The sequence below is a fragment of the Gopherus evgoodei genome, chromosome 5 (assembly GCF_007399415.2).
Source record: "Gopherus evgoodei ecotype Sinaloan lineage chromosome 5, rGopEvg1_v1.p, whole genome shotgun sequence".
NCBI lineage: Eukaryota > Metazoa > Chordata > Testudines > Testudinidae > Gopherus > Gopherus evgoodei.
The window spans coordinates 92,093,619-92,108,476 of NC_044326.1; the positions used below are offsets into that span (position 1 = coordinate 92,093,619).

The 14,858-nt window shown below is 38.1% G+C and overlaps 1 protein-coding gene across 10 annotated transcripts in view; it reads left to right on the forward strand.

The window, feature by feature from the left end:
• Positions 1-14,858, forward strand: part of ELF2 (E74 like ETS transcription factor 2) — a 70,436-nt gene that overhangs the window by 11,004 nt on the left and 44,574 nt on the right. For all 10 annotated transcript variants that reach the window (XM_030563775.1, XM_030563767.1, XM_030563765.1 and 7 more), the window contains 2 exons: positions 4,194-4,410; positions 5,486-5,651. In XM_030563775.1, coding sequence (XP_030419635.1) covers positions 4,339-4,410; positions 5,486-5,651 — 238 coding nt within the window. In that variant the 5' untranslated portion in view covers positions 4,194-4,338. The remainder of the gene's footprint in view (positions 1-4,193; positions 4,411-5,485; positions 5,652-14,858) is intronic.

Sequence of the window (14,858 nt, forward strand, 5' to 3'; positions counted from 1 at the left end):
TATTCTTGATGGCTAGAACTTGGCAGCTGTTCAGTCACCTGTGGGGGATTACAGTACCGTCAGCACTGGGGTTTTGGTCCATAACTGGGATTTCTAGGCACTAAATTAATACAGATAACTAGATTTATGGCATGTCTTCATGATGCATGTGTCATTTGAAATATGCAAAGTAGCTACTTGGCTCTCTCTATATACCTTTACATGGCATTACTTCCTCAATTTGGCTTTTTGATATGATGCCCAGATCAATCAATTTCAAACTCAGATCCCTCCTTGAGGTTCGCTATTGCTTGTTAATCTCTCAAGTGTGGATCCATACAGGAAATTGTAGAAATATTAAAAATGGTTGTTTACCTAGTAAATGTAGCTCTCTTAGAGGACTGCATTAATGGATCCACTTTGGCCAGCTTTTCAAAACGTTCAGATAAGGATTTCTGAATAATGAAGGAGCTGAAAGACAGGTGAGGACATGGCACTTTTTATATTCACAGAATCTGGGTGGTGAAGAGATGTGTATGGCCCTAGTGGATACTGTCTGTGTGTTGAAGGCTCACCTCTTCTTCGCAAAAGGAAAGACTGACTATCCAGGGAATCAGTGAAACTGACTATGCACAACGTGCTGTCAAATGTACAAATCAAACATTGAAAATTTTTAAAAATTACAGTAATAGTGGGTATTATTACTACAGTAGGTGAAAAATTTTTAGGCATGTTTATTTCTTCAAGTTCACTGTCCATTTAAGAAAAAATACTCTTTTTTTTTTTTTAAACAACTGAAATATTGCTGTTATCCTGTGATGGAATATTTCTCTATGCTGTAATTATTTTGTTGCCATAATAATTACATCAATTACTGAAGAACATGAATAATTCTTATTCTAGAAAGAATTTTCTATTATTTAGTTTTCAATTAAGATTAATTGCTCAGAACAGTGACATCAGAATAAGTTCTCAATGTTTTTTTTAATCCAAGTGTGGTGAAGTATTTATACTCTGCTCCATGAAAATGGAGCAAAATCAATAGCACAGTCTTGCTTAGTTTACTAATATAGGGTCCCATCCCAATGGTGTTGAGGATCTATCAGCAGCTCGTACCAAGGTGTTCAGCACTTTACAGGCTCTGGCCTATATTGTAGTTCTGTCTGTTGTCTTTGCAGAACTAACTTTGTTGTATGACTGTATCGGGTTTTTGTATGGATGGTGTTATACTGAAAGTGGAATAAAGTCTAAGACCTTAGGCCAGATTTTGATCTCCCCTACAGAGCACTGATTTTAATGGAGTTAGTTACAAGGTAATTGAGCTCAGAAGAAGCCCATGCCACGCATCTCATGTCCCTAAGAATTTGTGCTTTCTGCACTATTACTAGCAGTAGAGGCCAGATTTGAATGTTTATGTTTGAGTTCAAAATGGTAGAAAAGAATATATGTTAATCTAAATAAACAGCAAAAGCTTGCATCTTGAAGCAATAAACCAACCCTGCAAACACAGTGTTTATGAATACAGATTATTTCTCCTTTGGGAAGATTGGATATGAACAATAATAACATTTATAAGAATATTTTAAGATAGCAGTTCTTCAGAAACAAAGTTCTAATCTCAATTTTGATTAAAGAAATTTACAAAAATGGAGGTTATACATTATCATACCTATATGAATTTGATATTATTGACTGTATAACTGAGATATGAAACTTTCTTTGTTACAGGACTGATTAAGAACAAATTCTAAAGTAGAACTGTTTCCTCTTATAGCAGATGTGGCACAGGAAAAGAAATAGAGCTGGTCAATTAATAGTCTAGTCTCCTGTGAGCTCTAATACTTTGGTCTCATTTCACTTGTTTGGTTTAATGTGCAGGTGGTGTTGGTGGCCTATGATATACAGACAGTCAGATGATCTGGTGGTCCCTTCTGGCCTTAAACTTTGATTTCGTGGAAACATATGTTAAGGCTAATGCATTAATTTTATGTTTAGGAGTAATTTAGTATTTAACTGTATTAAAGCCAAACAATGTTGTTAGTAAGTATATTTCTTCTTTCGTACTTCATTAGGTGTTGAGTATTATACACCTGTATGAGCACTGCATTTGTGTAGCTTATTTTTTTCCACAGGTAGGGACTAGTCTCTGATAGATATCAGTGAGAAGTACATAGCTGTATATAGATATTTATTTTTTTAAAAAGCCCAGAACCAAAAAACCTGCCCTGATAAAGTTTGCAAAATTGGAAACATTTTTTTTAAAAATTGAGATCTGTCTTCCTGTTGAGTATCTCAAATAACTATCTGGGCTCTAATTTGTTATCTATTTGCCTTTCCCCCATATCAGTACTTGGTGACTATTAATGATGCAAACCAGTGCTCCACTTATGTAGACCCACTCTCTGGTGTCTTTACTTCTGTTGTCATCTTGACCCTCTCTGAGCCTAGTTGGGTGACACAGTTCTAAAAATTCTGGCCAATTGAGAATAGTGCTTCTGCTGTTGCTCGGGATCTCTGCAGATGCATTGGCTGTAGGGCAGGGGTTCTCAAACTGGGAGTTGGGACCCTTCGGGATCATGAGGTTATTACTATGGGGGGTCGGAAGCTCTCAGCCTCTACCCTAAACCCCGCTTTGCTTCCAGCATTTATAATGGTGTTGAATATAAAGAAGTGTTTTTAATTTATAAGGGGGGGGTCAAACTAGGTGAAAGGAGTCACCAGTACAAAAGTTTAAGAACCACTGATCTAGAGCAACAACAGTAGAGTGAGCAAATCCTCCATGTAGACATAACCTTAAATACTCAAAAATTGATGCAATCTATGTCAAAGGACAGCTGAATCCTATTTTTAATATAGTCACTTCTTCAGAGACACTTAAAAAAAATTCTCATCCTCCATTTGAGATGTAATTGCACCTGAATACAATGTTCCGTACCTATCTTTAATTCCCATAATTGCTCACTACTAATCTTTAAAAATGTTGTAGTGAAATTAATAAATGGAGGGAGTTGGTAATTCTGTATTTTTAATGCTGTCGGATGTGTCTTCTGTGAGAGATTAAATGCTTGGTGACTTGATAAGATCCATTTTCCTAACCAGGCAGTCTGTGTTCTTCCCATATCAGAGAATTTTGTTCATGTATTTTGTAAGGGTTTGATTATTGATATCACAATAATTTAAGGGAAACACACACACAGTAGACCCAGCTCTATGGAGTGATAGAGCTTCTTTGTATCACTTGGGTAATACAAAACAGCACTAAATTCAGTGGCTCCACCCACTGGAGGATTCCAGCTGCATAAGATAATTCCCAGGTGGAACAGAATCATTCCTCCTTGCAGCCCCTGGCATGGAGGAATTGCTAGTAGATGCTGTTGGCAGCTGACACATCATAAAATAAGTAGCCTGAATGCTATTCTATCTTGCACTGAGAAGTGGATCAGCACCTGGTTGCCTCAGTATCCAGGGACTGTAAAAATGTCTTCAAACCACCTTTGTTCATCTTGATTTATGCTCGGCATAGGTTAGCCAAACCAGAGGATTTGGACCACGATATTACTGAAGTCACAAATAGTCTCTTAAAACTTTCCAGAGCAATAGTATAGATTTGGTCCCTTCCCAAAATCATGCAACAAAATCATAACATTTTCTGCAAAATCAGTTCACCTTACAATGTCTTCCTTTGTATTGGGAAACAGTAAAGGAAAAAAGTAATATAGAAAAATCATATTAAATATTTGTTCTAACCGTGACATGTCTAGTAAATTAACTTTCTAAAACTATATTTGATTGGATGCATGCAAGTAGCCCCAAAAAAATTGAACCTCTGGTTTTCAAAGACTCTGGAGAGAATGTTTTCATTGTGCTAAGGACAGAAAATCAGTAGATAGTGACAGTGAACAGTTAAGGTAAATGTAAAACTATTGATGTCAATTGCAGGGAACTAAAAGTTAAACTTTATTCCTTCAGCATTAAAAGCTGGTATGGAAATACTGTTTTGTGATGGTAAATGACTGCTTGTTCAGAGTGTTGTAGAACTATCAAGGTCAGTGCATTGTGTCTGAACTAGAGTGCTCCCTGGTGTTCTCTTGATGAAGAGAGTAGTAACAATTTAAAGGCTCTGAATGTAAATTTAAACAATGCAAAACTGAGAATTTTCAAAACTTGCATTTTCCTTTTTTTATACCTTCCTCTCAAATTGTTTTGTTTTTCAGCATCTCTGATTAGCAGTACAAAAAACCTGGTGTTCTGGATACATGCTACTTGGATACAGAATTTAAGCCTCTGATACCTTAGGTTTTCAGCATTACTGTCTTGGGGATCACTAACAACTTTCAAAGATCCTTCAGGGAATGCACCATGACATCAGCAGTGGTTGACAGTGGAGGTTCTGGCCTGGAGTTTGACAACAGTGAAGTAGAAAATCAAGAGGTTAGAAATCTGTATAGAACTTATATGCCTACAAACTTCATATCACTGTGTATGTAAAAAACAAGCGTTACTATAAACTTGCTTTGTAAAATAGGTTAGAAGCTGCTGAAGAGAGCAGGATATTAGTCAATTTTAAAAGTATCCTTTATTAGATATCTTATCGCAGAGAAGAAATGGAGAGTGAGTTGTCTGCCATACTGCAGAATTGTATATAAAATGCATTTTTAAAAGTTTAAACAGGGGTTCTGGGTTCCAATGTGATATGTCTAGATATTTGTATAATATAAAGAGAGCAGACTAGAGGCTTTTAAAATTAGCCAGCTCCAAAGACTTTTTTTTTAAATCATCATGTTTTGTATTGTTAAGCAACGAGGTGTGTTACTGTCATATGTCTTGCAATAAATTTGGGTATAGTGTTCATAATTAATCAGATTTTCCCACTCAGTTACACCTGTCCACCACCACTAAGAAGATTTTGGCTCATTAAGTATGTTTGTAGGTTCAGGATTTAAGTATGTAACTCTTCTATATGTGCCTGCCTCTGAACATCTGAGTAGTTCAGGTGACTTCATTGTGACCACTCAGATGCTTAAAGCTAAGCATGTGAATATGTGTTGGCAGGGGCCAAAGACATATGTGTTGTGTAACAGGTACATTACCAGAAAGGAAATTCCGTGTCTAAAACTGATTCATGTAAATTCTTTGGGTGTGGAGAGAGAGAATTATTTCTCAGATCTGATTTTTTTTTTTTTTTACTGGAAAACGTAACACTCTTTGCCAACATTCTCATGGAAAATAAATTTATTTTCACATTAGGAATATTTTAAAATTCTGTTTTTAGCTTGCTTTATATTTAAATCCTGATATGATTTGGTGGTATCTCTTATTTCATGATAGGTCCTTTATTTTTAATTTTGTTTTAAAAGTTTTACCTTAACTCCCACAAAAAAGAACTTTTTACAAATATTTTGTATTGGTATTCCACAAAATATATAAAAAACAATAGAAAAGAAGGGGAAGTCATTAGTTTAGATTTGGTGGTTCAATATTTTAAGGCTTTTTTCTCTCCCTATAGGAAAATAAACCAGTCTCTGAATACCCAGCAGTGATTGTGGAACCAGTTCCTAGTGCGAGATTAGAACAGGGTTATGCTGCTCAAGTCCTGGTTTATGATGATGAAACTTACCTGATGCAAGATGTAGCAGAGGAACAAGAAATTGAGACTGAAAGTGTGGAAACAGGTAGACTTTTTTTTTTTTTAAACGTTTATGAACTTTTCTTCCGCCCTCTCCCATGAGTTCAGAGCTAGCACTCCCAGAAGAATGTGACTTTATATTCACCCTCAAGAAGAGATCCTGACCTGGGGCCCTATGTAAGTCCCACTAAAGTCAATGGGAGTCTTTCCATTAACTTAAGTGGGAATAAACTTAGGACCCTGATGTGTTAAAGTAGTTCAGTAAAAGCAAAGTTACTTGTACCCAGATGCACAAAGATATTTATTCACTAACTTCCAGCGAAATCAGTAGGTGTTAAGTACATAAATACCTTTTGAAAATCTGGGCCTTAGTTTCTTCAGGCAGCTGCTGCAAAGGGCATATCAGCCCATTAAGATGCATATAGGCCAATGATTGTAACTAGAAGTTTACAATAACTAGCTTCCTCAAAATTTAATTCATGTAATTAAGTCAAGACATACAAGTTTAACAAATCTATGTAAAGAAAATCTGTTAAGTATTGTTGTCATTTAACCTTTACTGTTAGGCATATGTACACATCCAAGGTTAAGGTATGCGTAGGTACTTCTTCCAGAATACTGGTGGGCAGGGCCTGGGAAACTTGCTGCAGTGGAAGAAGGGTAGACCTAAAGTGGTAACCTGTAAGAGTAACTAATGAGATGCAGTAAGCTGTAACCTTGGGAATGTTTTTGTGCAGGGGATAGGATTTGGGGCTTTCAATGGAAAATAGCTGCTTGCAGGAGTTGGTGACCAGTACTGTGTACAAAACTGAATGATAAAGCAGGCATCTAAATGATAAACACAATACATTAAACAACAAGAAAAGCACTTACTAGATGTCAGCAGCATTTAGTCTATGGGCTTGTCTACATCAGAAAGTTGCAGCGCTGGTGAGGGAGTTACAGCGCTGCAACTTTGAAGGTGTACACATCTGCAGGGCACCACCAGCGCTGCAACTCCCTGTTTGCAGCGCTGGCCGTACTCCCGTTTTGTCTCGGGTGTAGAGGATCCAGCGCTGGTGATCCAGCGCTGGTGATCCAATGTAGACAGTTACCAGTGCTTTTCTTGACCTCCGTGGAAGGAGGAAGCCTCTGGTAATCAAGCTGGTTTCCTTTCCCGGTTTGCTCTCTCGGTCCCGGAGCCACCCAGCAAACCGCAGGGAAGGAGACCTGCTTGCTCGGGGTTCCGGGACCGAGAGAGCAAACCGGGAACGCCGCGGTTTGCTCTCTCGGTCCCGGAGCCAGCCAGCAAACCGCAGGGAAGGAGACCTGCTTGCTCGGGGTTCCGGGACCGAGAGCGCAAACCGGGAACGCCGCGGTTTGCTCTCTCGGTCCCGGAGCCACCCAGCAAACCGCAGGGAAGGAGACCTGCTTGCTCGGGGTTCCGGGACCGAGAGAGCAAACCGGGAAAGGAAACCAGCTTCGCCGCGGTTTGCTCTCTCGGTCCCGGAACCCCGAGCAAGCAGGTCTCCTTCCCTGCGGTTTTCTGGGTGGCTCCGGGACCGAGAGAGCAAACCGTGGCGTTCCCGGTTTGCTCTCTCGGTCCCGGAACCCCGAGCAAGCAGGTCTCCTTCCCTGCGGTTTGCTGGCTGGCTCCGGGACCGAGAGAGCAAACCGCGGCGTTCCCGGTTTGCTCTCTCGGTCCCGGAACCCCGAGCAAGCAGGTCTCCTTCCCTGCGGTTTGCTGGCTGGCTCCGGGACCGAGAGAGCAAACCGCGGCGTTCCCGGTTTGCTCTCTCGGTCCCGGAACCCCGAGCAAGCAGGTCTCCTTCCCTGCGGTTTGCTGGGTGGCTCCGGGACCGAGAGAGCAAACCGCGGCGTTCCCGGTTTGCTCTCTCGGTCCTGGAACCCCGAGCAAGCAGGTCTCCTTCCCTGCGGTTTGCTGGCTGGCTCCGGGACCGAGAGAGCAAACCGCGGGGAAGCTGGTTTCCTTTCCCGCTTTGCTCTCTCCTCCCGGAACCCCCCTTGAAGCCGCCCAACAGCGCTGCAGTGTGGCCACATCTAACACCACTTGCAGCGCTGGTTGCTGTAAGTGTGGCCACTCTGCAGCGCTGGCCCTATACAGCTGTACTAATACAGCTGTAACAACCAGCGCTGCAAAATTTTAGATGTAGACATGGCCTATAATATTAATTTAAAGAGTACATGTTGGCTTCCCAAGGAGCATGTGATTAAGTTATGCTGATGATTTAGCCTGAGCAGATTTCAAATAACTTAATGTTTTAAATGAATTTCTTACTAATGTTTTGAAATTATTTAAACTTAGTAATTGTACATATCTCTCAAAGAAGACTGCTCAGTGATATGTTGACCATTAAATATACAGTAGTTCTTTGGATAAAATTAAACATAATGCTGTAGGAGTAAAGTTTAACACAAATCACTTGTACAGCTTCGGAATACACTGTATAATGAACTTGTTTTATCATCTTACTATTCAGTTGTGGTTTTTGGTACTAGAAGATAGAAAATCAATATTTAAAATTCATACAGGCTTTAAAATAAACATTGCATTAAGTCCAGATTTCATTATACAACTGCACTACTGAATATTATACAGCTTGTCTGTAGGTATTTCTGTAGTACTTACTCTGATATCTGAGTGCCTAATGTAATCAGTGGGCCAGGTTCCAATCCATTGCAATCACTGACTTCTGTAGGGTAACACAGGATGTAAATCAGTACAGAATATCTTAAAAGCTCTGAACCACTTTGAAACTAATCTGTTCACAAGTCTCTGATTAAAACACAAATTCCTTGTTTTCAGTGATAAGAGGCAATCTCCTTTTTACCAAATATAATGGGCTGGTTAAGAGTGAGGTTTACCCAATGGACTGTAACCTTGAGAGAGGATTTGAAGTTTATAACTTGTGTGCTATGTAGTGAAGAATGGTTACAAGACAGGGGCCACAGGTATCGGATCTGCTTGTGTGACCCTTGCAAGGGTCTATCAATGAATCTCCAGTTGTACTATGACAGCCTATGGTGTGGGTTTATTCTAGCAAAAAGTCATCAAGGACTAGTGCTTTTGATGACTTTGAAGAATGCGATTCAAATAAGTACTGACTCGACTATACAAAGCATAAGAATTGAAATCCATAATACTTAATTGTCCGTTAATGCTAGCAGTACAGGTTTGTTTTTTTCTTTTCTTTTTTTTTTCCTTTTGCCACACCAAGTTTCTTTAAAGATCAGATACTAATTTTTACTGAGGATTCAGTCCATGACGAGCGCAAATTGACAGGGTATTAAAAAAATCAAAACAAAACAAACATCTTCATTTTTTAAAAGGGACATGCATTTCATACTGTTGAAAAATTTAAGAACAGCTCAGATGACTTTTTCTGAACATTCCAGAAACATCCACCAGTTGACTGAGAGTAGAAAAATTCCAGCCCACAAAAACACCGTAAGAATGTAACTGAGGGTTAAATTTGATGCACACATGGCATTCCCACTGAAGTCAGTAGGTGCCTTGTGCAAGCTTCCAAAGGCAGAATGTAGGGCTTAGATTGAAATAGTTTTTAACTTATATTTACCATAGATGTGATGTCACTCTAATGGAGGAACCTGAGAGCCTACAATCCAATTTCTTTAGACTCACAGAGTATGGCTATGCTGCAGCTGATAGCATGCCTCCCAGTTCAGGTAGACTGACACCAGCTAGCTCTGCTTGAGCTAGTGCACTAAAAATAGCAGAGTAGACTGTTGCAGTACAGGCTTTAGCCACCCAAGTTTGCTATTTTTAGCACTCTGGTTCAAATAGATCTAGCGTGTCTCTCTACCCTTGGCTGGTAGGCACACTCCCAGCTGCAGTGTAGACATATCATCAGGGACCTGGTTGCTGTCTTAAAGTTTTGTTAAAATGCAGTGGTGGTTACTGTTAAACTGTATACCCTTCAGCAAAACCTTTGCTGTTCACTCTTAGTGGCAGCAGAAACTGTTTCCATTTAAGAAAATGTAGCCACTCTGAAATAAAGTTTACCTAAATCTCTTTGCTAATTGTACATATATTTTGAATGGCGATAAGTATGTGGCTATGAGTAAGTCTGAGCCTTAATAACAGTAGAACACCCAAACTTAATTTACCATTCTTGTATTGCTGAAGTATGTTTATATTCGTCACTAAATGTTATATAAACACTATATGTTTATATAACATCACTAAATTTCTTTTGGTACACTGGATGCTTGGTAAAATGCCACACTGTTATGACAATCCTCAGTAAAGATAAAACTAATGCTATTTCAAAAATACAACACAAAAAATCTCTGGGAATACTTCAGGAAAATTGGTTACATATTTTGTTGAACCTTGTTTGAGCATGCTAACTTGAAAATATTGTCAGCATTGATTTGTTTGCTGTTGCATGTTGAGTCTTCAGAAACAGTGTCAGGTTATGTTTAAAATACCTTTTGCTGTGCAGTAAACTAAATAAGCTATTTTGAAAAATATTGCTCTAATGAATAAACAAAATGTTTATTGTCAAAGTCCTTCTCAAAGACTAGGTAAACTAAGAACAATTTGATACTTAGTATGTATCATGTTTCAGGTAATTCAAGGCAAATGCAACTAATCAGTTGTGTGCATGCGTATTTTTTGTTTTTAAATGTGCCAAAGTAAGTGAGATTTTACAGAACAATCCGATCACAATCAAGAGGAAACCCAACTTTTTTTTTTTTAAAAGCGAAGTTGAGATTTCGTTTGACTTCAGTGTGAACTATGACAACTCCTTTTTGCTTTTGGCATTCCATCAGAAATCCTCCTTGAGGCAAAAAGTGAATGTCTGTTTTAATTTAAAAAATATTGTTGCCATGGGGAGGTAGAAGACCTATCTGAAAAGCTGGGATCTGAAAAGAAGCCACTCCAGGATTACCATGTGATGAAAAATATTGAGCTAGAAAGACAACGATGCTGGTATGTTTGTTTATAATTTATTTAGAAATTTAAGCTGGATAGGAAGTTTAGTTATTTAGAGTTATTTTATAAATGCTCATGGTTATCCTTAAAAGTGAGGGGAATAGTAAACAGTGGAGTAAAGCTTAGAACTCCTCATCCCTTTATACAATATAATACATTAAACTGTTTATTTTAAAATAAATTCTCTCTCTCTCTCTCTCTCTCTCACAGATGAAATTTCAGATTACTACTTACACTACTACTGCTGTGGGAACCAATTCTTTACATCAACTTTAAGTCTTTAATTGTTTTTACCTGTTTGTGTTCCTAGACCTTGTTCCATTTTAATTAAAAATGCTACCTTTTGATCTTTCTGAATCTGAGCCTCCAAGCTGTATTACAGTTGTCTGGATATGTCTGCATTAGTTTTGATACGTTGTACGCTTAGCACTTTAGAACATTAAATCAGGTTTAAACCTTGTAGTTGGATTGGAATTTATTTTTTTGCGGGGGGGAGGAGACAAGATAAAACAGTACATTATCCTCCGTTCTGTCCAGACATTTAAGCTGTGTTACTAGGAACGCTCTAATGTGGACATCTGGCCTACGTTTTCAGGAAGCATTTGCTTCCTTAATCCTTTTAGAATTAGTGGTTGAGATGTATCCCACTGACAGAATTCGGACAGAGTAGGTAAATACTGTTTCCTGGAATTTACTGAGACTAGTTTAAAAAATAAACCAACTGTTGCTTGTTGTGGAAGATCTAAGTGCTGATTAGGCTGTCCAGTTGTTGGCTCTACAAACTTGCTTAAGCACTCAGCTCTTTCCAGCAAAGTTAATGTCAGTTACTACCCCTTCATCAGGGAGCAAAAATGTAGTACTTTAGATAAATAGAAAAAGTTTGTACAAACTTTGGCTAAAACATGGTGTATCTATTTTAATGAATAAATCAAACTTTTATTGTGTTTTTTAATGCAAGAGAGGATTAAGAACTAATTTTTGAAACTTGAATTTAAAACAATTTTTTTTGAACACTTAATGCTGTAGCAGCACTAGCCTAAGTTCCCATTTTCCCAAACGGCACATCATATGTATATAATAGGGCTGTCAATTAATTGCAGTTAACTCATGTGATTATCTCAAAAAAATTGTCATTAATTGCACTGTTAAACAATAGAATACCGATTGAAATTTATTAAATATTTTGGATGTTTTTCTACATTTTCAATTATTGATTTCTGTTACAACACAGCATACAAAGTGTACAGTGCTCACTTTATATTTTTTATTACAAATATTTGCACTGTAAAAATGATAAACAAAAGAAATAGTATTTTTCAATTCACCTAATACAAGCACTGTAGTGCAATCTCTTTATCATGAAAGTTGAACTTACAACTGTAGAAATATGTACCAAAAATAAATGCATTCAAAAATAAAACAATGTAAAACTTTAGAGCCTACAAGTCCACTCAGTCCTACTTCAGCCAAATTGCTCAAACAAGTTTGCTTACAATTTGCAGGAGATAATTCTACTCGCTTCTTGTTTACAGTGTCACAAGATATTTATGCGCCAGATGCGCTAAAGATTCATGTCTCTTCATGCTTCAACCGCCATTCCAGAGGACATGCGTCCATGCTGATGATGGATTCTGCTTGATAATGATCGAAAGCAGAGCGGACTGACGCATGTTCATTTTTATCATTTGAGTCAGATACCACCAGTAGAAGGTCGATTTTCTTTTTTGGTGGTTTGGGTTCTGTAGTTTCTGCATCTGACTGTTGCTCTTTTAAGACTTCTGAAAGCATGCTCTACCCCTTGTCCCTCTCAGATTTTGGACGGCAGTTCAGATTCTCAGACCTTGGGCTGAGTGCTGTAGCTATCTTTATAAATCAGATATTCTTTATAAATCGGATATTTGAACCTACAGTGAGCACTGTACACTTTTTATTCTGTTGTAACTGAAATCAATATATTTAAAAATGTAGAAAACATCCAAAAATATTTAAGTATTATTTAACAGCACGATTAATCGCAATTCATTTTTGTAATTGCTTGACAGCCTAGTATATACACCAGTTATTTAGAACATAAATTCTATCCTTATATCTACAAATAGGAAAAGGGAGATTAAATTGTTAATTCTACACCATTCAGTTATACTGACCAAGGACTGATGGATGTACTGGTGAATTCTCTTTTCTCATTTCATGAACAGCAGCATCCCTTAAAACTGAATTCTTTGATGCCAGCTTCTGCCATGCAACTCGGGTATGTTTCCTTCTTTGAGAAAATAGCAAGCAGTAGTATAGTAAGACATTGGGTGCCATAATTATATCTGCACCTTTCCATCTACTTGAAGTGCACTTATAGGAGCAGTCCTGTAAGGGTTCCTTTTATCCCTTTTAGAGGTCCAGGGTTTGTCTTTTGACCTGGCAACAGGTATCAGCAATGACTTGAAAAGCTAATCCCAGAAGTATTCAAGGATAGAAAATGAAACTATATGTCATTCTATGGCTGAGAATCTGATTTCTTGTAGTGTATAGTCTTTCGTAGTAGGCCTGTATAGGTTTTGAAATGCCAGACCTTAAACTCAGCTAATTCTAACTTGGAAGGCATCCCCCTCAACTCCCAAATTCAATTCAAACTGCTATAGAAGAAATGGAAAAGCCTGAAACTCCTGCACTCAAATGTCTGTTTGTGATATGACTACTCAAATCATGTTGTAAATTAAAATGGCAGAGAAAGGGGGCAACACAACCAAGGTAACTTTTAGATCTTGCTTCTATGTCAGGAAGAAACAGCCCCTGATAGTTGTCTTTGTTTAACAATGGTGAAGTACCACAGTCAACTTTTGGAATCTAAAGCCTACAAGGATATTCTTAAGGAAGCTTTTGGAATAGAACATAACATGTCAGCTTCAGAGCTCTCTGTTAATAGTTCCTCTTGCTGAGCAGAGTCTTCCTGTTCAAATAGTCTTTCTCCAGCATAGAACTGCAAAAATTGTGGGTCACTCAAAGTTTGGGGCATAAGATTGCTCTTTACATTTAAATACTGAAAACTCCACTTGGGATTTGAAAAGTCAAGTTATGCTCTTTCTGATTCAGGCAGTACTGCTATCTGTAAAAAATTCTGCAAGCCAAATTTATATTATACCTATCCAATTTCATACTGTCTGTCCAAGTTGCATCCTATCCCTTGAGTTCCATAGTATTTCTTAGGTGTAACACACAGCAGCATTTTCTCTTTATTTGGAACTTACTTAATTGATGCATGAGTCAGAATAAAAGCCAGTTCACTGTCAAAGCTGGAGGGGCTCTGCAGTACTAAACAGAGTTAATAGTTAAAAATTTTACTCTTATCATTAAAGTCAGCAGATCTATAAAAATACATTTTAAATCATCATTTTTCAGAGTTGAGCTGCATTTTAAGGCCATGATTAATAGCAGGCTGCAGGATTGTAGTAAAGGTTTACATAACTATAGGGAGCAGAGTACCTATTCAGATACTACAGTAATGCATATGGTATAACAATCTATTCTTGTTTTAGTTATTAGAAGGAAACCTTATTTTATAGAGTTGCAAGGGACAGTGATCCATTTCTTTTAAGATGGTCAAGGAGCCAATTCTTGGAAAGCAAGAACCAAATTAAATTAATAGGCTGCATGTTTAAAACAAACAAAAGGAAGTATTTCTTCACACAATCCACAGTCAACCTGTGGAACTCTGCCAGATTTTGTAATGGCCAAGACTAGAACAGAGTTCAAATAAGAACTAGATAAATTAATGGGGGATAGGTCCATTAATGGCTATTAGCCAGGATGGGCAGGGATGGTGTCCCTAATCTGTTTGCCAGAAGCTGGTAATCAGCAATGGGATAGATCACTTAATGATTACCTGTTCTGTTAATTCCCTCTGAAGCACTTGGCATTGGCTGCGGTTGGAAGACAGGATACTGGGGTCGATGGACCTTGGGTCTGACCCAGTATGGCCATTCATATGTAAGATAGCTGAACTGGTGCTATCTGTGAACCCTGTTTGTCCCTAGATCTGTGTGAATACATTCATGTTCTAAATTCTAACTGGACAGGTAATGGAGAGAGTGTTTTGGTAAGCAGCCAGGCTGAGTTGAAATCACAGGGCTTTATCATGTGGAAGTTTTAGTCCACATCAGCTTGTGCCCCAATGAAGTCTTGCTACACTGCCTCATAATAGATGGGGCTAGAATTTAGGCAGTGCATCTTATAAGAGAATTGTTATCTGAAGAGTTACTTTTCCTGTTTATGGAAGATAGTATTCAAACACAGGAGAAT